General features: G+C 36.7%; 1 protein-coding gene and 1 pseudogene across 6 annotated transcripts in view; both read left to right on the top strand.

Moving 5' to 3' along the window:
- CDIN1 (CDAN1 interacting nuclease 1) overlaps positions 1-23,068 on the top strand; it is a 410,017-nt gene that overhangs the window by 189,217 nt on the left and 197,732 nt on the right. The window contains exon 1 of one of the 6 annotated variants that reach the window (XM_012465102.3): positions 6,904-7,029. The exons of 4 other annotated variants lie outside the window; for them this stretch is intronic. In XM_012465102.3, coding sequence (XP_012320525.1) covers positions 6,944-7,029 — 86 coding nt within the window. In that variant the 5' untranslated portion in view covers positions 6,904-6,943. Of the gene's footprint in view, positions 1-6,903; positions 7,030-9,824; positions 9,944-23,068 lie in introns of those variants that run through there. One more of the 6 variants, XM_012465115.2, reaches the window with a different exon arrangement.
- Positions 17,034-21,628, top strand: LOC105725861 (la-related protein 4-like; annotated as a pseudogene).

A 23,068-nucleotide genomic window follows, 5' to 3' on the forward strand; every position in this document is an offset into this window, starting at 1 on the left:
TTGACGAGGCCATCCATCATTTGTTAGCATAGGCTGAAAACGTGGGCTATGTGTGCAGAGGCCTGTGATTTAGTAAATACTTGGGAGATGAATAGAGCTTACACACAAGGGAAGATATTGCTGTCCTTCAGCAGCCTGAGACCCAGGCGCCTGCTGAGAAGGCCATCTGACGGCACATCATCAGTAACTGGCCTGTCACAGTCAGCGGTGCCCACCGACCATTGCCAGTATATTAAATGCATTTTTAATATCTGCTTCAGTAGATTTAATGAAGAAAATTTAGTTTCCGTACTCCGAGCACTGCTTCCTCAAGTGTTCTAAAGAATGAACTCCTTGCCTACACAAAAAAGAAAGAAGACCATACTGGCAGTTAGGAGAGTTGATTGAAAAGGAGACTCAAACAAAATAATTGCTAACAAAAATACATTTAGTAGAGTCAGTGTCTTGTTGATATGAAAAAAAAAAAAGCTCGTTTTTTTTCAAAAAGAGGTTTGGTTTAATCTTTTAGCCTCGAATTCCCTTTTTTCACAAGCCCTCTTCCTAGGAGGATTCGACCTGCTGGCAAAGGGATATAAACCTGCTCTGAAAGGAACTATTAGAGGGGGAATATTATGGTTTGGTATAATTTGCCAAATTTATGGATAGACTCCATTTTAAATTGCTTTGTGTTCTGGTATACTACTGTTTGATTCTTAGGATTTTTGCATGAAGATACAAAGTGATGTTTTTCTTAGATCCAAGTTCTTGAATATTGAACTTTACTTGTAAACTTGTTAATTAAAGTAGTAATTTTTGCCTGGTATCATGCAGGACAGTTCAAAATGAATGTAAAAAAAATTAGTTGCCAACTTGATTTAAGAGTGCTCTCATATATTTCTTAGGCTATAATGTTTCTTTAAAAATTGTAATTCTTAAATGTTCTATTTTCAAATTCAGGCAAAGTATGTAGATTCATTCTTTTTAATGAGTTTCAATGCTGACATTATTTACTACAAAACAGCAAGACAACCAATTAGATATTGTTGCAAACATGCACGTTAAAGGTTTCCCCTCTTTAAAAAAAAAAACAAACCCAGAATATGCTCTCATGTTCACAGAAGAAGCAGCTATGGAATGGGACTATAAATCTGATTCCTGCATGTGTCAAAACAGTAATGTATTAAATGCATATTATTATAAAAATTTAAGACATGTCTTAAACACACTTACATTTTTATAACACATGGCAATATTAAATAATACATTTCCTTGTTAGCATCTGTTTGCCGTCATTGTTGGCAAGACCTATGATTTATTGCTTAAATTAATGACCAAGACCATTTTGGACCTGATATATGCCCCTAAGCTTATTACATCACTAAATAAAATAAAATGTATGCGCCTATGACAAGAGTTATTTTTATAATTGTTTATCCCTTTAAGTGCCCTATTCAGTGATTCACTGAAAGGTTCATAATGGTTGGCTTGTACCCAGAAAATAATCTCAGAAAGGTAAAGTATATTTCTTGTTTAGAAATAAAATGCCAGAGTGATGGTGATGATAGGGGTCCCAGCAAGAATTTGCAACGCTTAAACTCGTTCTTTTCTAAAGTGCTCTCAATGACCTCTTATTGCGTCTTTTGATACATAACCTCCCTACCACCATCCCAACTCTTAAGGTTATCTGTTAATAATGGTGCTCACTTTTATATAAACCCTACATTATGGCTAACGTCGTTTTTTGCTCAGACATAAAGCTGTGAGGGTTAAATTATGCTGTACTTAGGATTTTTCAGGTACCATTATCACCATGCATTAAACTGAGCAAGATTATTTTCCTATTTTTAGTTCTTTTCTTTTGGGAGATTGGAACTTTACTGTTTTTTATATTGAACTCTATTTGACTTCATAGTCTTTATCTTTACTTTCGGAGGGTGCAGTATGATAGAACCTTCAGTATTTTTACAATAACCTGTTATTCATCTAAAGTCACTCTGCTGCCTGACTTGCAATCCAGTATTATATGACTTCGTGGTTTCCTTGCTCCACGTGAAGTATCTCGTTGACTGTCAGTTCTCCTGTCATGTGATGGTAAGGTCAAGTTTTTGAGAAGCTGACACCTTGCTTCTGGATTGTAGTATTTACACCTTGAAACATATGGAGCTTCTTTGGGTACCTGAGAGTATTTTTTGTGAGAAGAGTATTATTTTGTAGGTACTTGGGAACAATTCTCATTTGTCACTCATAAATGGATATAGAACTTACTTTTTTTTTCAAGACCAGGTCTCGCTCTCTTGCCCAGGCTAGAGTCCAGTGGTGCAATCTCAGCTCACTGCAGCCTCGACCTCCTGGGCTCAGATGATCCTCCCACCTCAGCCTCCTGAGTAGCTGGGACTACAGGTGTGTGCCACTACACCCAGCTAATTTTTTGTATTTTTAAAGATGAGATTTTGCTATGTTGCCCAGTCTGCTCTTGAACTCCTGGACTCAAGTGATCCACCCACCTCTGCCTCCCAAAGTGCCTGGATTACAGGTATGAGCCACCACACCTGGCCTAACTTAGTTATTAAAAAAGATAATTTTCTTGTCTTGTGGTCATCTCACTTTTACTACATTTTAAACAAAATAGCCCATTGGAAACAAAAGATATTTTGCTTAGTATTCTTTCCCAAGGCAGTTGATGCAATAAAGTTTTTAATAGTTCTCTCAGACATGATCAGGCCAACAAGCATTCATGCTTTTTTTGAAAAGCTCTGTTGACCTTGCCTTTTGAAGCTCTCAGCTCTTCTCCCTTTGCTGATCTTTTTACCATCCTTTTCATTTCCTTTTTCTTGTCTTGGAGACCTGCCCCCAGCTAAAATATTTTAGGAGAAAAGTGATGAAAAAGAATCTCAAGTGCGAGGAATCTCAGGTGGCACGTCTAATCTATTTCCTTCCCTTTCTCCCTTTCTCTTGTCCTCTCCCTTTGCTTCTGTCCTTCCCTCCCTTTCCCACCCCCTCCTTTCCTGCCCTTCTTTTCCCCATCTCTCCCTCCCCAATCCTTTTTTTTTGTTTCTTGAATATTAGATTACCTCTAGTGAGAATTTTTGTTTGTTTGTTTTGACCATTGTAGTTACTTTTACCTGTTCATTTGGAATGTGTACATTTCTCTCTTTCGCTTTCTATTTGAATTAACTGTGAGATCCTTTGGATTGGAGCTGTGTGCTTTGCTGTGATTTGATCTTCCAGCTCTACCCTGTATTGCCTAACATTGTATTGTGTTCTTTTATGCATTCAGTGAATTCTTGCTAACTTTCTGATGTGGGCCAGTGCTTATTTTTATGATCTCCTTTGAGGGGATGATGACTTTGAAGCATGCTTTTTTTGTTTGTTTGTTTTGTTTTTGCCATTATTGTTCTAACTAGTACTCTACAAAGGGCTTACTATTCTTTCCTGAAATTGTTACTTAAGCTCCCACTCTCTGGGCCAAGACATTTAGGTCCTATTTAAAAATATTAAAATATTCAGTAGGCAGCTAAGTGCTTGGTCTACTGTTCTACTTAACACTAAATGAAAGTAAAATATAACACAGACATGGAGCCATTTGTTATATTTTAGTATATGAAGCAATGGCTGTGTAAACCTTAACCTTGTAATTTTGTGAGTTCCACTTTATCATGTAGCTGTAAGGGTAATCAAAATAAATCACGGGAGGTGAATAAATATTTTCTAGTGCTTTCTCAGTGCTTTCAGAAGTGATGCTTGATCCATGAAATTTTAGTAAGTGTATTAAATAAAACAATATGATGTGCACTGTGTCAGATCTGATAAATTATTCGGTATAGGACATTTATACAACATATGTTGAGCTGCTACGTGAACAGCTTAATGACTATAAATTATGTTAATCTGTCTTGCCATCTTTATATTTTGTTAAAAATTGCACTATTTGTATTATAGTTATTTATATATTTGCGGGTTGGGGCCAGGGATAAGAAGAAGGCTTAAGAAAGGTGCAGGTCATCTCCACGATGTTCTGACAGTGATCCAGGACTCCTCAGCTGTGCAGTGTACATAACACAGATGTTGGGGAGTCATCTGTCAGCCATGCCTCTCCTATGGAGTTAAAGTTCTAGAGGGAAAAGAATTTGACACAGTGCTGTCACTGTTACATTTTCACAATAGAAGAGCATGCAAATATTGAACCTCCTGCTTAGCAATAGTGCCCTGTCTAATGTCTGTGCTGGTTAGAATAAAAAATCATGGGTGCATCTTGGGCTCAGAGATCTGACAAAGGTCATGCTATGTTGGGCATTTGAATTGGAAATTGTCTGGACTTAGATTTTATAAAGCTCCCACTGTTGTGTGTGGGGAGAATTTCAGCAGGGTTTTGTCCCTGGAGAGGCCTCTTAGGCCCTTTTCTGTCCTATGAATGAATTTAGATGTGAGGGTTACTCCTGCCTTAAAACTGTTAAGTTCATTTTACATACATCCCTAGAGAGAAAAACTGGCAGATGCTTTTGTCTTGGAAGTGTTTAAAAGAAAACTGCAGAGCAGGAACAAGAGAGAAAAGGGGCCCTGTGTGGAGTCCCAGAACATTTTGGAAATGGCCAATATGCAGTTTTCATCAGTATGAAGGCGGGGTGCAATATGGTGCCTGTAGCTCACAAGGGAATATGAATGTTGATTAAGCATACTCCCAGGCTTTGAAATTCTGAAAGCAGTGTCAGAATAATGGATGTTGAGCAAATGTCAAGCATTTGTTAATTTCTCTGTTATTTGGAGTTTATCTACCATGATCAATCAAATAAACTAGTGCTTCTCTCTTGTGGCATGTGTCATTGATATGGTGATTAGGTGGCTAGAGAGACCTTCTGCTTTTTTTCCAGGTAACAGATTATAAACGAGTAGACAGACCTTTTCAGTTAAAGATTTGTTTATGGCTTGGTTTAGTGAAATTTCTTTAACTGAGCACTTTGGTGGCAGTGTAAAAATCCACAACCACATGTCAAAGACATTAATTCTGGTACCAAGTATACCAGCAGAACTAGTAGTAGAGTCATGTTTTCCATCAAAGTGTAGTTTTCAGTAGTTTATAAAACTTTGATGTAAAACTGGACAAAAGAAATGGATCCTAGATGAATTCTTACCTCAACATTTGTAGATAGACTTGTCAATCCATTTTTATTTGTCTTTTTCCCTATTTCAATGGTTAATTCTAAGTTAGTCATTGACTTTTATTCTGGAGTGACAGACAGTAAATAGATTTGTTTCATGTGATTCAACATGATTTCCCTTATTTTTAGGAAGTAATGCTACACTGTTTTGATGTCCCAAATAGGGTTATTTAAAAAAAAGGAGTAAAAGGTTCCTTTTAGTATTTACTTAACTGTGGATTATTGTGCAGTGCTAACATTCTGCAGTGTGAGGAGTTGGTTCCCTTTTAGAATGTGAATGACTTTACCAACTGGGATTTCATTAGAGGTTGAGACCTAGGTACCACGTGTAAATGTCCTACCCTTGAGGACAGGTTAAATTGAACTGAAAAGGGGTCTTTATCTGACATTTTAGTGGCTCGAATCAAGGCAGGTTTGTGATTGCAGATTTGGCCTTTTTCTATCCCCCATTTTCTTTTTGTAATCTTAGGCGTGTAGCTTACATGATTCAGATGGAGACTAGTGTAACACTTACCAACCTCGACCATGTCAAACAGGTGCCTCTGTGGTCTTTGGCATGGATATTTTTGCAAAATTGGACCTACTGAGGTGATCTGTCACCTATTGTTAAACCTCATGAACTTCTCTTTCTGGGGATTCACAACTGAGCCGCCACAGGGCATTGTAAAACACCAGTGAACTAACTACTTGCGTGATCTGTGGAGCTCTTTGGTTTTCTCAGTCTGCCATGAGGTCACAAATATGGCAGTTTCCAAAGCAGAACATTTTTAGCTTCCTCTTCAAGCTAAACTGCTTTATCTTAACTGTCTACATTAGGCCTTGCTTTTGGCCTTCTCTGGGACTGGAATTCCTAACCCTATGAGTAAAATCCTCGTGTCCTGCCTGGCACACAGCGTCAGTGAACTCTACCATTGTAGTGCCTCCAGCATCATAAAAATAGACAGCAGTGCTGACTGACTTTTCTAGGCTGCCCTCTGAAAATTCATCATGAACATGACCCGATCTCAGTATCACTGAGTCATTAACTTGCACCAGACACCAAAACACTCAGGCTTTTATTGATAGGTAGCTCTCAATTTTTGTTTTTGTATTCATAGTGATAAAGCTACTATTACTCCTAATTGAGATTAGGAATACATGAAAAAATCTTGATAGGGTGCTGAAAAATTATTATGTAACAGTAAGAGGGAAAGAGTTTGAATTTCACTTACTGTGAATTCTTAAGCGTATGTGCTCAGAGTGAATGCTACAAGCCGCTCCAGTGGAAAGTGCTAGTGGTTTTGGTTGGTGGTGTGCCCTGTGCCTGCCAGGCTATCAGCACCTGCATCTTGTCTTCTATCTGACTCTTCTGATGTCCTCTAATAACTGAGCTTTCATTTTCCCTCGCATGTATTGCAACTATCAATTAGTGACTCAGAGTTTTAAAAGTGCTATAATGAAAAGTGCTATATATTTCCTCCTGGGGACACACTGTAGTGATAGCAAAAACACTTTTGGGACTTCTCTTTTGGCAAGTATTTTTAGAGTGTGTGGCACAGTGTCTTTGGTACTTTGATAATGGAGACAAACAGGCATCATTAAGTTTGAAAAACAAGGAGACTGATGTTAGCAGGTGATCATGAATTCTGGAGACATAATTATTTTGCCATGTGTTATAATTCAGTAGCAATAAATCCCTTATTGTATATTTGTCTGTGTTTCTAGACTTGGTGGCCACCCTGTATTTTGGTGAGATTTAAGATGTGACTGAAGTTGGTTTTCTTTTGTAACTGCTAAAGTGGTTCTAAAGTGATTCTTAAAGAGAAGTTATGTTTCTGAGCCATGGCAGCATCATTGGTGCTAAATGTACAAACCCCACTCCTTCACCAGGATCATTACTTTGGCCAAAGATAATGTGAGTAAATTAGTTCCTTCTTTTAGCTGAAAAAGTCCATCTTGTTACTTTATCCTTGTACTTAGTAAGTGCAGACTCTCCTTCCTTAACTATTAGCTCTTATTTTATGCCCACCTTTTCTCTGTGCTCCCCAAATGTAGACTAACTTCTCAGAGGCTAATGACATACTCCCTCCTAACCTGTTTCCATTATGCATCTCTTTGGTGGTTGTTTATAAGGCAGACTTCTTAAAGGAAGAAGAAAAGTGGAGAGTTAGATAATCTAACTAGGCAGTTAATTCTTGAATGCCAGAGAGGGAGCTCAATATAGGGTTTTCAGTTAAATTTTAAATAATTTTTTATTTGCTTAGAAAGGAAGACGCTAGTAATTTTGGAATTTTATTCTATCGTTTACAAAGCATTTTCATAAAACTTTCTCCCTTTTCTGATGGTACTGATGGAGGGGGTTGGAAATACTTATTTAGGTGTCTATTTGGGATAGAGTTTGAAATAGGATGAAACTTATTTGCTATTTATTTTTATTTTCTTTCTGTTTCCTTCTGTATCATATGAACTCATATTTTCCTATTATATCCTTGAGACTCAAGTTTTTTTCTCAGCATAAAGACGTAAAATTCTTCATTGTGTTTGGAAGGGACTTATACATACCGCAGAGTTGGAAGAATCACTACAAAAGGCTAAGTAAAACAAGAGAGAACCCTGAAAAGAGAGTTATTGTTCATTTATTTAGCACAGTTTCTGTGGTAGGAAAGCAACATTAAACATTATTTTAAAAACTGCATTCGTGAGACATTAATAGATGCCTTACTTGGTTTATGGCAAATTGATTAAACATTTTTTTTGGTAATATTTAAATCATACATATAGGACTTTAAGTAACTAAGTGTAAGTAAATACTATTTGATGATCAGTAATTCTTATCTGGTTTGAAAGCTGTTTCCCCAAAATGTTATTGCAAGACAAATTTTCTGCTACAAATTTGGAAACCTTTGGAATATGTCAGGTTGAAAGGACTGGTTCGGGTGTGATCTGAAACTTGGGTATCTTGCTTTCTGCTTCAATGCCTGGTTCCACTCTGAAGAGGGGAGTTTCACACCACTATGTGCACTTGACACATGCAAATGCTAAATACAATCGCAGCATGAGGTCTCTGTCATTAACAGTAATTTATGTAATGAAAGCCACCTGGCTGTTTTTTCTTATAATTAATTGCTTGTAAATAATAAATTTAAATATAATTTATAGTTTTCTAAATTTGATTACCATATAGACCCAACAGCAAACCTAAAAAAATTATCAATTCCATAATTCTATGACTTTTTAAAGGTCAGAGCACACACACACATACACACAGATACACATTTTAAAGTAAATATCAGATGAAAATACTTTTGGAGAGCAATAAGAATGTAATCAACTCCTGTTTGTTTTATTCAAGTTAGAATGCTAATTTTGAAGTAGTTTCATCACTTCAAATAATTATATATTATTATTTCAAGTGACCTTTTAAAAGTATTTCTACATATAGTTTAATACACTCAGAAGAAAGTATACCTCCTTAGCAGTAAGGTAGTAAAACTCCTTTAAAAAAAGCTCTTTTCCTGTTTTATAAAATTCCAATTATGTTTTGAAAAGAGTTTCTAAATGAAGAAAAAGCACTTAAGCATATATGATGATATTTCACATATTGTGGTGACAATAAGAGACTCTTTGCCTAATAGATGTACCAAGGATATCTTAGCTTAAAACAGCATTATGGTATTTCTTTTTTGTTTATGTGGCCACATATATCAGCTGCCACAGAATTGTGTTTTCTGGCATAGAACATGTCTAAGATTCACATGGTTTAAAGAGAAAGGGGGCTTTAGAACCTTGTCCTCTGTGCTTCTCTTTCATTAGAAAAGGACAGAAGGAAGTAAGGAAGGACATAATTTATGACTTTATGTTTAAGATTTAACTACTGTTTAATGACAATTATATCAGACTATCTCAAACTTTGAATCTGATTTCTTAAATTCATACCTTTTTCCTAAATGCATTTCTTTTAAATATCTATATTATTTTATACTATAGCAGTGAAATTACTATCATTGTCAATGTGTATAATACTTTTGTAAAGGATTAACAGATTAAAGTATTTGAGTAGCTTTGAGCTACAAATTTATAAACTACAAAGACTTTTCCCCATATGTGACCAGCAGCATTTTTACTTCACCATGATTTAGTAAAGTTTAGATAAATAATGCTGTTTTTGTTACTTGTATTCTTTTTAAATCTGGAATTCTCTTTGTTCTTCGTAGAAACTCAACTGGATTATGAGAAACTTAGTTCTGTTAAATAGCAAAATTGCATGTTGACTGCTTACAAGATTAAGAGAGTCAAGTGATTGAGGTTTCTCTGTTAGCTGAAATTGCCTATAAATAACAAAAAATGTGGCTTCTGTGTGTGGTCAGGGTGTGACCACAATCTGTCACCTTAATAGCAGACATCAGATTTGTTCATCACTTGGTTTCCAAGATCTAATAATCCCTCAAGAATTTAGAATGTTGTTGACTGTCCCCATTTACATCAGTGAAGGCTTTGCAACAGGTGCAGCTGTGTATACTAATTGCAGGGTGTGCCTAATCTGTCCAGAAGGGAAAGTACCTCCAAATTTGGTATCTTAAAGAGTGGAGTGACCTTTTAAAGTCCCAGAATGAGAATTGCCAACAATTCCAACAGGCTAATTATACCCACAAGGAGTTGTGAAGTGCTTTTAAGTTTTCCTATGTACCTAAAAGTTCAGTGAATGCTTGAAGTCATTAACATATGACAGATGCACTCCCTTTTCAAGAACTCCTATGATAAGTTTTGATTGTAGAAGTGGGAATTTGACCTATAGCTTATCACTGGCTTCATTAGCATGCTTGAGGACGGTGAGTTTTTTTTGTTATTTGTTTTGACATGAGTGTTATCTTACTCCAGAATTCCATCCGCCTCCTGTCTGCTGATATGAAGTCACAGCAGATAACCTTGATGCTGGTTTTTTAAAAGCATCATACATTGTGTAGTGTTACATATATTTTATATATAAATATATAGAATATGAATATGTTTCTGAGCATAGGTCTTTCAAAGTTTTGATTCATTATTTTAGAAATACTGGCTCCCATGTGATTTCTGCTCTTTTTAATGGAAAAGGAACAAATACACTTTTTGGCTTATGAAGATGACTGAAAGTCTGACTTCTACATTTCCACAAGGCCGACTACTTTTTGAAGCAAATGAGAATAGGGGAATGATGAAGTTTGGGATTTTTTCCAGGGGACTCTGCACACACATGGAGGAAAGTATGCTTCCCAAAGAGTGAACAAATGCTAGAGGTGTACCCATGAAGAGATGTGGAAATGAAGCTTAGAAGGATTTCATGTGGTAAACTCTGTGACTGTAGCACTTAAATGAAATTGCTTTTTATTATCTGGTTGAAAAATCATCCAAAATAAGCCATACAGGATGAAGCTTAAAAAGCTCCTGGGTAAAAGCAGTCTTGGATAATTTAATTTCCTCCCACAGCAGCTCTGTATTTACCTGCTTATGATGTCTGTTTTAATTCCTTAAAAGACTGTATACCTAAACTTTATTTTAAAATGTTTTCTGTTAAATTAAAATCTCTGTTTATAGAAGTCACTATTCCCTTAACCTCTAAGGGGGTTATGTAAATTTTATATTCCCTAAGGGTCACAGTCATATTTAGCTGTGTTCCTGTCAATTACCAGCAAGCTCTTTTTGTACAATTAGGGGGTGGTTAATTTACTCTAAGTAAGGTTGCCACCTGTCTAGGGATTAACCCAAACAGGTTGGAAGTCACAGAGAGACTTTTGAATTGGGGTTTAAAGCAGTAGGAGTTGATTTATTAACTCTCTACTACCATTTTGGTGGGATTTTCTGGGTTGATCAGTGGTACTTGTGACAGAGGTGTTTTCTTGGTCCCTGTGTTTCTGAGGTTGGAAAAGTATGTTGCTAAAATTTTAAGTGTCACTGGAAATCTGTGAACGGTAGGTGTAGTCACGCTTGGTACCCACTGAAGATGAACTGGAAAGATCTTCCACTCCTCTTCGTTGTTTCCAGTCTTATAATACCTTATCAAATTGTTGGGTGGGTGGGAAGTGGCATCCCTAAATACTGTGGATAGTTTGAAGACCAGGATTGTGTTCAATGGAAATAACATATTAACTGGTGTGTCAGGAAAATAAAACATGAAGAACATTGATGATGTAGTTCACAGGAGAACATGAGGAGGTAATTTTACAGTATTTAAAATAAGCTGTGAGAAATACCCAATTTATTAAAGAAACATGCTTTGCTTAAAAGTTTTCCATTACGATATGTAAAATAAAATAGCTTACTTCATATGACCTAATGTGCGTGTGACTGCATTCCGTCTGGAGGCTGGTTCCACGAGAAGCGTGCCCATGATCATGGCTGACTTCTTTGAGATCTGTCTGTGTGTGTCTCTCTCTTTCTCTCCCTCCCCCTTAACTTCCTTTTATTTTTTCTTCTGTCCTTCCTTCCTTCATTCCAGTTTTAAATTAGGTGTATTGTATGTTATATAGATATTCTTTTTTCAAGTATAATCTATTATGGATATACAATTCACATACTATAACATTCACCCTTTTTAAGTGTATAATTCAGTGACTTTTAGTATATTCACAAACTTGTGAGTCTGTCACTGTTATCTACTTACAGAATATTTTATGAGCCCAAAAAGAAGCCCAGTACCTGTCAGGCATGGCTCCCCATTCTCACACTGGCTCGCCTCAGTCCTAGGCGATCACTAATCTATCTGTTTCTGTTGATTTGCCTATCTGGACATTTTATATAATTGGTATTATATAATACGACTAGCTTTAACTTAGCATAATGTTTTTGGGATTCATTCATATTGTCTCATTCTTTCTTATTGCTGAACAATCCATTGTATGAATATACTGCCTTTTGTTTATCCTTTCATTGGTTTGTAGACGTTTGGTTGTTTCTCGTTTTTGGCTGTTATGATTAATGCTTGTGTGAACATGAGTGTATACATTTTTGTGTTGACGTATGTTTTTGTTTCTCTTGGGTAGATACCTTGGAGCAGAATTTCTGGGTCATATGGTTTAATATTTTGAGGAACCATAAAACTGGTTTTCAAAGTAGCTGCATCGTTTTACATTTCCCCATAGGAATGTATGAGGGTTTCAGTGTCTCAGAATCCTCATCAATACTTGTGTATTGTGTCCTTTTGATTATACCCTTCCTGGTGGGTATGAAGTGGTCTCTCACTGTGGTATTGATTTCTATTTCCTCAATGATTAGTGATGTTGAGAATCTTTTTATGTGTTTGTTGGCTATTTGTATATCTTCTTTGAAGAAATGTCTATCCATATTTTTTGTTCATTTTTTAATTGTGTTGTCATTTTTATTGAGTTGTAAGAGTTCTTTCCATATTCCAGATACAAGCCTTATATATGTGGTTTGCAAGTATTTTTTTTCTAGTCTGTTGGTTCTGTTTTTTACTTTATTTATGGTGTCCTTGAGTTATTCTTTTATAAGGATCTTACTTCCAGAAGGAAGGTACAGAAGATCAATATAGAGATATCTGTAACCTTTCTATAAGGAAAATGTTATCACTCTTTAGTGAAGTTATTGTTCGATACACTGTTTTGGTAAAAGTTGTTTTTCTTTAGACAGTATGTTAAAAAAATACTTGGCAAGCAATCTCGTAGTTAGGTGTGTTTTAATATTTTCCCCCTTTCACTCTGCCTTTTAAAGTTATACACAAATATATATGTGTGACAGGGTCTTGGGCTCTGTTGCCTAGGCTGGAGTGCAGTGACATGATCATGGCTTCACTGCAGCCTCAACCTCATAGGTTCAGATGATCCTCCTGGCTCAGCCCCCTGATTAGCTTGGGACCACGAGTGTGCAACCACTATGCGTGGCCTGTATTTTATATTTTTACAGATAGGGTGTCCCTTTTTTATCCAGGCTGGTTATGAACTCCTGTTCTCAAGGGCTCCTCCTACCTTGGCCTCCCAAAGTGTGGGGATTGTAGGCGTGAGCCAGCACACCTGGGTGGCCTATTATATCTTGATCATATCATCTAAGTTGACAATTTGATAGGAGCGATGTTAGTAAAGTGCTAAAAATAAAAATTTATGTAAACCAGTAAAAATAATATTTTAAAAAATAACTATAATTATAAAGAATCAGGGGTCTATCAACTTAAAATGAAAAACTTGGTGGACCACGTGTGGTGGCTCACACCTGTAATCTTAGCACTTTAAAAAGGAGATTGAGGCAGGCGGCTCGCTTGAAGCCAGGAGTTTGAGAAAAATCTTAAACTCAGTTCTACTGCATTTAAAAAGTGATTAACCAGATATGGTTTATGAAATGTATTTCTTTAGCTGAGTGCTGGGAAGAGACCATCACCTTTCCTGGGCCAGAAGATCCGTGCCTGGGGATCCAGACCAGCTAGGAGATCTGGCTTCCAAAGCCAGTTTCGCTGTAGTGCTAAGATCGTGGCCCTGGGCAGATCACTTACTATCTTGGAGCTCCATTTTGTCCATGTGGATAGAAAGAGTTCCTGTTTTTCACACAGGATGTGTTAAGCTTTTTAGAAGGATGTAGTGCCAGGATAATGCCCTACCAATCTGGAGGCTGGTGTTTTTGTGAAGCTGTGAAAGGAAACTTTCTACAATCTAAGAGAGAAAAGATGAGAGCATCTTCCTTATACAGCATTCTATGTGACCACGTGCTTCATCTTTGACATGTTAGACATGTCAAAGCAGGGCATGTACCTTAGAGCTCCTCTGGCTGAATATTGTCTAAGGGATCTCAAAGATTGGCTATCTTGCTAAAGTAGTTTATCAGCAAAATATGAGAAATGGTTCACAAACTATAATATGGGAAATATTTAATCGGTAAGTAGGTATTTGCATTAAAAACAAAACAGATGACAACTGCATCAAAGCACAGGGATAATTGCATGTTGAAATGATATTCGAGTAAAGCAAGGGGCATGTAGGAAGTCACTTCGAATTGTGGTGTTGTAGAGAAATACCTAATTGCTTGTTCCTCTTGTCACTTTGCTGCTTTTAAGTGACTTAAGCAAGGTAGATTCTTAAACTGTGCCTTTATAAATCTTTTCAGTTGCGTAATGTGAAACTTATTAATGTGTGATTATCTAGACGTAGTTGTGTAGTATATCATCTCCCTTAGATAGTTAATGAGATGGCTTTTGTGCCATTTATCTTGGAAAAAAAAAAGTTTTCTTTCACATCTACTTTTGCCACACTTTATCTTTGATTTGGATGGGTTTATATGTAACTGTGTGTGAGTGTGTATGTGGTTGTGTGTGTATTTTTGCTTTATGTGTAAGGATAATAATATACGAATCTAGTTCTCAGCTAGATTCTGTTGGCATAAACAAAGGTAGGTATCTGCTCTCTGCAGTGGCTACTCCCTTAAGAAAATTAAGTGTCCGCAGAACTGGTGACCTGTTTTTAAGAGAACTGTAACATCTTTCTAAATGAAAAATCATTCCAGCAATATTTAATACTGGCAATTTTCTTCTGTCTGCTTTTAGAACTTACTGACCAACCAGGTCAGACATTGTTAAAGTTCAAGGGGTCCAGTGGGAAGAGTAATGGTTTTTGCTACTATGAATTTTAAGTGTTGCCATTTTCATGTGTAGCATCTGTTCTCACATGCCACTAAAAATGTATAGAAGTTTCAGACCAAATTCAGGGTCAAGGTTACAAGAGTGATGATGTTTCTGGCTCATTCTCTTAGCATTACGTTACCCAAATTATCTGCATACCATTCTGTAGTAAGATCCTTTTTAACCAGTTATTTGAAAGAACTTATAAGAAGGCTTTTTTGGAAGAGGTCTTAGCACTTCTTGGCAATTTGTTTAGGTACAGTTGGAGAATCTGTTCTGACTGAACAGGATAGCTATTGACTATCCTGTACTCCAGTAGACAGTAGGGAGTGCTTTAGTTCTGAGAATAACTGTGTTTTCTACTTACCAGAAGCAATGACTTTTGAATATAAAACTCTTCGGGAGGCTGAGTCCTGTGTCACATACTCTTTTGAGAGTCCACTCTCCAGCACATGGAAGTTGTCAGCAAACAGGTGTTTGATAAATATTTGTTGAAATACTGAATAAGTGAACTAACCACCTTTTGGGAGAGACTACTAAATGTGTAGCTATTTAATGTACTTTGGTGGGTTTAATGAGATGAAGAGAGACTGAGAAGGAAACTTACACAGAATTATCATGGGTTGGTTGAACGAATCTAGGTATACGTACATCTCTTTTGAAATGAAATGAAATGAAATGTCCATACCTTGTAAAATCAACTGCTTTTAAAATTTTCTTAGTATTATCATTATCTTGAAGGAGAATAGGAGAAACAAACTTTGTGTTTTGGAAAATCAAATACTTCATTACTAAGTTTGGTAAATATTTTACTAAACGGAATTGATTGTGTCTTCTAAAAACATCAGCAAGGTGTTTGCATTTTATCAAATGAGTATGAAGTTGTTTTATTGGTGGTATCTGTAGCCCTACATTCTGCTGTTCACCAATGGTGGTTGTGAAATGAAGTTCACGATTATTAGAGGCAACTCTTAAAGGAATAACATATAGTAGTAGTTTAAAATGGCTTGTTTGTTGGATCAATTAAGTGAGTCAAGACAGCTTTGAAGTTGTGAAGAAACTTTTACCCATGGTACATTGTTCAGAATTATAGCAGCTTCATTTATGATTGTTGAGTTCACTTGGATAGAGTGCTGTGCCTATGATAGAAACTGTAGTTTTTCCCAGGTGTCTGTTTTCTCATTCTTCTAGTGTGATAGAATCCTCCATTTTTGACCAGGAACATGATTTCCAAGGACAGAGGCATCTTTGTATATTTCATGGCCATGGAACTGAGTTCTGGCTATTGCAGAGTGAGCATAAGTTTCATGTGGCAGCTTAGTTTCATGTGGAGGCTTCCTTAAGAGACAGCCCTTCTCTCTATTTTTCAAGATCCTTTCTCAATCTTGGTTTCTGGAATACACATGCCACAGTCTTAATCGTGGGCTGATAGAGGGGTGAGCTGAGAGGAGCCCGGGTCCCAAGGACTTCCCGGAGAAAAATTGCTGTAGTGGAAGAGGCAGATCTTATGGGGAAAGACAAACATTTCTGACTTGTATAATTCATAGTTATTTGGGATCGTATTTTCTATCTCTTGTGGGTGAACCTCACCTCATCTATGTAGAGATAGATGGGCTGGGTTTTATCAGATTTGATTCCTAGGATATAAGGTCACAATGAGGCTGCATGAGACCAAGTTTCTCACTGTATTCAGAGCTGTTTTAAGGTCTGTGCCTTACGATTGCTGGTGAGTCATGTAGCCTTTCACTAAGCTTGGCATGTTATGATACTTCCCTGGTTCTGGATTTGGTCTGACTATGTCAGGACTCATATATGGCTTCACAAATTGCCTGCAATGACTAGTCTGCATTATCTTCCTGGGTATTGTAAAGGTAGAGAGTTGGGTTAGGGAGAGGTAACTGAATATATAAGCAACAGGTCACAGTGCTCTAGGTCACAGTGCTCTTTTTAGGCATTATTATTTTTAGTCTGGCCATGAACATCTTTTTCCTGAGAAAATGTTTCCATGAGTCTCACTATTTGTTGATATCTTAAAAGGTAACAGTTGGTTGCTTGAATATTGTATGTTGTAGCCATTTTATCAAAATTAAAGCAAAGGCCAAAACATACTAGGTTTTTCTTCTGTATTTGATATAGCCAAAATTTCTAAGACTTAAAAATTAATTAGTAGCACATACTCTCTTAATCTTCTTGTGAAGTTTAAAATCACTAATTATTTGTCACCACAGTGTTTGGAAGCAAAACACCTCCTTCAGCAATGGCATCTCTATCATGTGTTCACATGTTGTCTCAATGCACATTCATTCTCTATGTCTGTGAGTTGCAGTGTTTTTACATTTTCCCTTAAAATGGATGTGTGTGTTTGGTATGCGGGTGTTAGGGAATGAGAAGAGGAGGGTCATTCTTCATAAAGTCATCACTTGGAAGGCCAATATGTGCAAGTCACCATGCTAAGTATTGATGATGTAAAGTTAAAAAGATATAAAGATAAAAAAGGATTCTCTGACTTAAAGAGCTCAGTTTAATGGAAAAGCAAATGAAGAAAAGAAGAATACTTCAAGTTAAAATTCATCTGCACAATAAAGTGTGGTCTAAAACATAATTAAAGTTCAACATGGGACTTATTTATGGGCTCACTAAATCCAGAAGTCTGAAGGGTTTCATGAACTCTTAGTCCAAAGCAATTTCTATTGAGAGCACCTGAAACAGCAGTGAGAGTCCTCGCAACAGCTTATGAAAGATTCTTCTACCTACATTTGTGAATGTTTAAAATTTAGTTTTTTAAGGACACAGCCCTTCTCAATTTCTTGTTTTGTTTTTTGGTTTGAAGCTACATGTTGTTTTCCTCTGGTTTTCTTCTTGGGGCATTATATAATTGTCAGAATTCTGGTACAGTTTAGGTTTGATGTAGTCATTTTGGAAATTCCCAGGTATCCTCCTTCAGATTTTTATTCTAAAAGCAATTCTGAAGAACATTTGCCTTCATAGTGTTTCAATTCAGTCTAACATTGGACCAGGGGGAGAATATAGAGAGAGTATCAATGAAGGAAAATGGATGTGTGTACAAAAAAACATAAGTGGCGTGATACAGAATCTTCCTTCTTGTCATTATCTAGAATTCACGTCTAATCTCTTAACCACCAGGCTGAGGGCACATAATAGACATGGTGGAAAGGTGAACTGGAGGAGTTGAGTCTCGGGGATTTGAAGGTGCCACACTGAGTTTTTAGAGGCTCTGCCCTTTTAGAACTAGATGCTTCTGTGTATGTTTTGGTAATGTTTTTCTAAGCCTGTATTATCTTGTCTGCATAGAGTAATATTAGCCTTGAGCAACTTTTATCCAGGATTGTGGCAAGAATTTAAAGCAGATGAAATTGTAAAAGTATTATATCTTTTTATATTTCAGAATGAAAACTATTTTTAAAAATTATTCTATTGGGGCACAGGCATGTGAGCCGGTTGGAGTTGCGGTGGTAGGAACAGTTGGACCAAGTAGGGGACAACATGTTGCTTTTTGAGGAGCAGGTAACATCTAAAGGAACTGGTTTAGATCCTGATGCCAAAGTATGACAAGAAATTGCTCCTGGAAATACTGATGCCACCCTAGTAACTCATGGAACTAAAAGCTCTTGGCATAAAACAGCAGCTATATCAGGTGCTCAGCCTGAGGGTAACGTGAGCTCTCAGAAGGTATTTGTAAAGACTATGAAGTAATGTATTCTTCGTCTTGTGAAACCACAAGAAATACTATAGGCATTGAACAATCGACTGATGGGATGATTTTAGGACCAGAATATCTGAGTTACCAAATATATGGTGATTCTGGAGAAAGCAATTCAGTAGTTTCTAGAGAACACCTAAAAGAATGTCTGAAGAAACAATTAGAATTCTGTTTTTCACGAGAAAATTTGTCAAAGGATCTTTACTTGATATCTCAAATGGATAGTGATCAGTTCATCCCAGTCTGGACAGTTGCCAACATGGAAGAAATAAAAAAGTTGACTGTAGACCCTGATCTAATTCTTTTTTAAGCGTTAAGATTTTCTCCCATGGTACAAAGTGAGACCAAATCAAAAGCATTGTATTATAATTCTTAGAGATTCCTGAAACAACACCAGTAGACAAAGTGAAAGCTTCATTCAAAGAGAAAACTGCCCCAAAGTGATAAACTGTGAGTCTGCACACAGTAGCAACTGGTATATCACTTTCTAGTCAGACAAAGATGCGCAACAGGCTTTTAAATACTTAAGAAGTTAAAACATTTCAGGGCAAACCAGTTGTGCAAGGATAAAAGCCATCAATACATTTTTTTTTGCTAGGAATGGTTATCGATTAATGGATTCCAGTATCTATAGTCAGCCCATTCAAACTCAAGCATGGTATGCCTCCCCAGTCTTTATGCAGCTCTATATAATCCTCACCAACAGTACTCGGTCTATGGTATTGTGCTTCAGTCTTGGTTCCAAATCCTACAGCTTACTTCAAGACATCACTGGCTCCCTTTTCCCAGTGGTAGTTTTGTGAATGGCTTTAATTCACCAGGCTTGTATAAAACAAATGCTGCTATGAATATGGGTTGACCATTCCAAAAAAAAAAAAAAATGTGTGAAGCCTCATTTTAGGTCATCCAATGGTTCAGAACACTCAGCAGAGGGCTCTGTATCATTGGGGGGATGGACAGTTGGACATCATGGAAAGTTTCTAGTTCAAGAAACTTTCCAACTGCATGGCGTGACCATACAGTAACTGGGTATCAGGAGCAAATTTACCTTCAAAAGGAGACTTCCATTTTGCAGATGGAACAGAATGGGGACTGTGGTAGGGAAGGAGAACTCTTTTCAGAGGCCAAAGATGATGAGGTGAGGATTTCAAGACCTCATCCTTCAATAGCTGAATCAAAGGCTCCAACTCCAAAGTTTGACTTACTAGCCTCAAATTTTCCACCTTTACCTGGAAGTTCATCAAGAATGCCAGGTGAACTCATTTTGGAGAATAGGATGTCTGGTGTTAAAGATGTCTGCAAAGAAAAGGGTAATGAAAAGTTGAGAGTTAGTTGCCCAGTGCCTGCAGATGAGCAGACAGAATGCACTTCTGGCCAGTAACTCAATATGAGTACCAGTTCTCCATGTGCAGCTGATCTTACTGCCTTAAGCACAAGTCAGCAAGAGAAGGATCTAATAGAGCATTCCTCTGTTCAGAAGGATGGTCTCAACCAGATGAATAGACCAGTTTCTCCTCCAACTACTACAAAGCCATCGAGGGCAAGTACTGCTTCACCATGTAATAGTAACATAAATGCAGCTACAGCTGTGGCTCTACAGGAACCCCGGAAGTTAAGTTACGCTGAAGTGTGTCAGAAGCCCCCTAAAGAGCCATCTTCCGTTCTTGTGCAGCAGCTACAGGAACTTCACTCCAATGTATTGTCTCCCACCAAAAATGAAGATAATGGAGCTCCTGAGAAGTCCATTGAGAAACCATATGAGAAGCCAGCAGCAAGGGCTAGTAAGGATTATTCTGGCTTCTGAGGCAATACCATTCCCAGGGGAGAACAGCTGGAAAAATCGCAGAGCAGAGATGCCAGTTTAGCCATGGGGCTATACCTCAGGGAGTGACTCGAGCTAATGACAAAGAGCAGTATGTGCCACCCATATCGCCAAAGTAAAAAACAATCAAAACAACAAAACTATTCAAAAACTTCACTTTTTTTCCGTTAAACTCGAGCTGTGGCTATATTGAACTGTTTTGGAGGGCATTGGGTAGCCAGGAAGGAAACAGGAGAAAGCGCATCCTTAAATCCTTGTGGATTTTGGAGTTGTGAGTGATAGGATCCCAAAATTCACCTCTAATGTGATTTTTAAATGCTGGAGGATTCCTATCTATCTGTCTACATATGTATACATACACCCATATATAAAAAGTACAATTTTTCTATTTTTGTTTTTGGTTTTAATTTGCAGAGATTTGCTACCAGGTTAGCTTGGATAAAAAAAAAAAGGACATTATAGGTCCTTCAGTATAGGAGATGAGGGAGTGAGAGGAAATATTTTTTGAAGAAACATTTCTGTAAAATTAGAAATTACTTTTTAAAATCTATTTACAGTTTGGCTTGGGGAATGCCATCTCTGACTATATAGCCTTGTATTGCAAAGCAGATCAGTAGCTGGGGTGCCTGTTGTGAGTGTGAGTACGTACAAGAGCGATTGAAGCCAAATCTGTTGTCGTGGTAAATGATTTGAAAACTGAATGTAATACTTGAGTGGATTCTTTTCTAATTGGAAATTTAGTCTTTCTGACCTTACTAATATTTCATTCAACAAGTTGTGAAGCTCTGATTGTACTTGGAGATGTGACTACCAATTGGTTTGATATTCAAGGGTGAATGGGGGTTATTCGAAAAATTGAAAATTTCATCTTGGACCTCAGTGCATAGGTCAAATGGAATTCAGAGGTTTAAATTCCTTTTGATTTTCCCCACCCTAAAATGGGAAACAAAATTTTTTTTCTTACTCCATTTTTCACTCTCTGTTCTTTGCCACTCCCAAAAGCAAAATAACCAACTACCTACTGAATTGTGTGTTTGTAATTGCTTTGATCAGTCTAGTCAAATCATATAAATTGTACTAAATTTCAGAAGTGAACGTTGATGTATTTACTCTTCTGTTCACATATTTAGAATTTTAGGTCCCGAGATGGTGAGGCAGACTGACCCTACAGTAATTTAGTGTTAAAGATGGAACATTATAACGGACTCTTAAGTGTTAAGTAGTGTAGAAGTAAAATATATTTTTTTAAAGGCTTACTTTTTGGGGGGACTTATTTCTGTTTACAATGTATTTATCACCTTTCTTCCCTCTTCCCCCACACCCAAAAAACATAGTTTGGAGTTTACTGAAACAGAATCAGCGAGTCATGGGATTTTTTCAGTAAAGTTAAGAAAGATGGTGATGAAAATTAATGCATAATTTCTCAGTTAATAAAGTTGTAGCTTTTACATACTAAATAGACAAGTTTACATGCTGTCATTTATAAAATGGCTAAAATATTAAAAACTGTATTGGTTTAATCTGTTTTAAGCCAGACCATATTTAGAGTTCTATGTAAGGTGGGTTTTATTTTTCTTTTAAGGGTTAGTTTGTAATAGTAAGAACTGTCCCATATGTTAGTGAATTACATATATATAAATTGAAACTGTAAATTGTGAACCCTCAAAAGCACCATGGTGACATAGAGTAAATGTCTTAGTAATACATTAAAGTGAATGTAAGTGGTGGTTAAAATTACATTACTGTGAAATTCATCTTCCAACTCTAAGTTAAGCTTTGGAGATACATATTAGTGGTTAACTGGTAAGAGCTTTGAAAACATTTCACATATCTGTACAAGCCACAATTACTATTTCTTTGACTTATTATTAGCTTGGTAGTTGCTTTTAATTTCATTTTTTTATGTCATGGTCTATATATTTACTCAGTTTGAAACTATTCATTTCTATACACTATTTTAAAAAATTACCTACTAAGTGAAACATGCAATAAAACTATCTGTGCTGAAATTTGGGGGAAGTTTAGGTCCTTTAAAAAAAGTATTAATTATTGACTACATCTATGATAAAAGTGCTTATTTTGGTTTGCTAAGATAATGCAGTTGGTGGAAATGATAAACATTTTAAGTGTTAACATCCTTTGAATGCATTGGATTTCAGAAAATAAACATTTTGTAAAAATAAAAAAAAATTATTCTGTTGGCCTCCCTTTTAGATGGGCAAATTCATTGGTGCTAGCCATTCAAAACTGTGTGAAGGGCAGTATCTGACATAATTATAATATTTAGGGAAAGCATTTGTTGGGTGACCTCACAACAAGTTCAGGTTTTTTTTTTTTTTTTTTTTTTTTCCTCCAAGGGCTTTTAATAGAATTGCTTTGGTCTAAGAATTCATGATAGACTAAATGAAATCCTTCAGTATGCTGGATTTAGTGAAACCATAAATTAGCCTCATGGTGAATGTATCTTTCTTTTTCCTGTTTCATTAGACACAATTCACTGAAATGATGACTACCTATAAGTGGTTAGAATTTTATGTGTGGAAAACTTGAAGAGAAAAACTTTTCAAAGTGAAGTGTTTCTTTCATCATGGTGTCACCCTCTTTTGATCTTTTTCATTGTGCTTACGCTTAAAAATAGATTTCAGTGTCTGTTCCCTAATGGTAAGAGTTTATATGCAAAATAAGTTTTCTGGCAGTTTTACTGTCACATATAGGGTGAAGCTGGGGGTGACCCAGTTTTCCTCATTGGGCTTGAGGGAGGGGTGGGGACAGCTGGACCTGTCTATAGACCTCCCTCTCTACTCTTTAACTGA

The sequence above is a fragment of the Aotus nancymaae genome, unplaced genomic scaffold (assembly GCF_030222135.1).
Source record: "Aotus nancymaae isolate 86718 unplaced genomic scaffold, 86718_ANA_hifiasm-v0.15.2.pri h1tg000011l, whole genome shotgun sequence".
Taxonomy (NCBI): Eukaryota; Metazoa; Chordata; class Mammalia; order Primates; family Aotidae; genus Aotus; species Aotus nancymaae.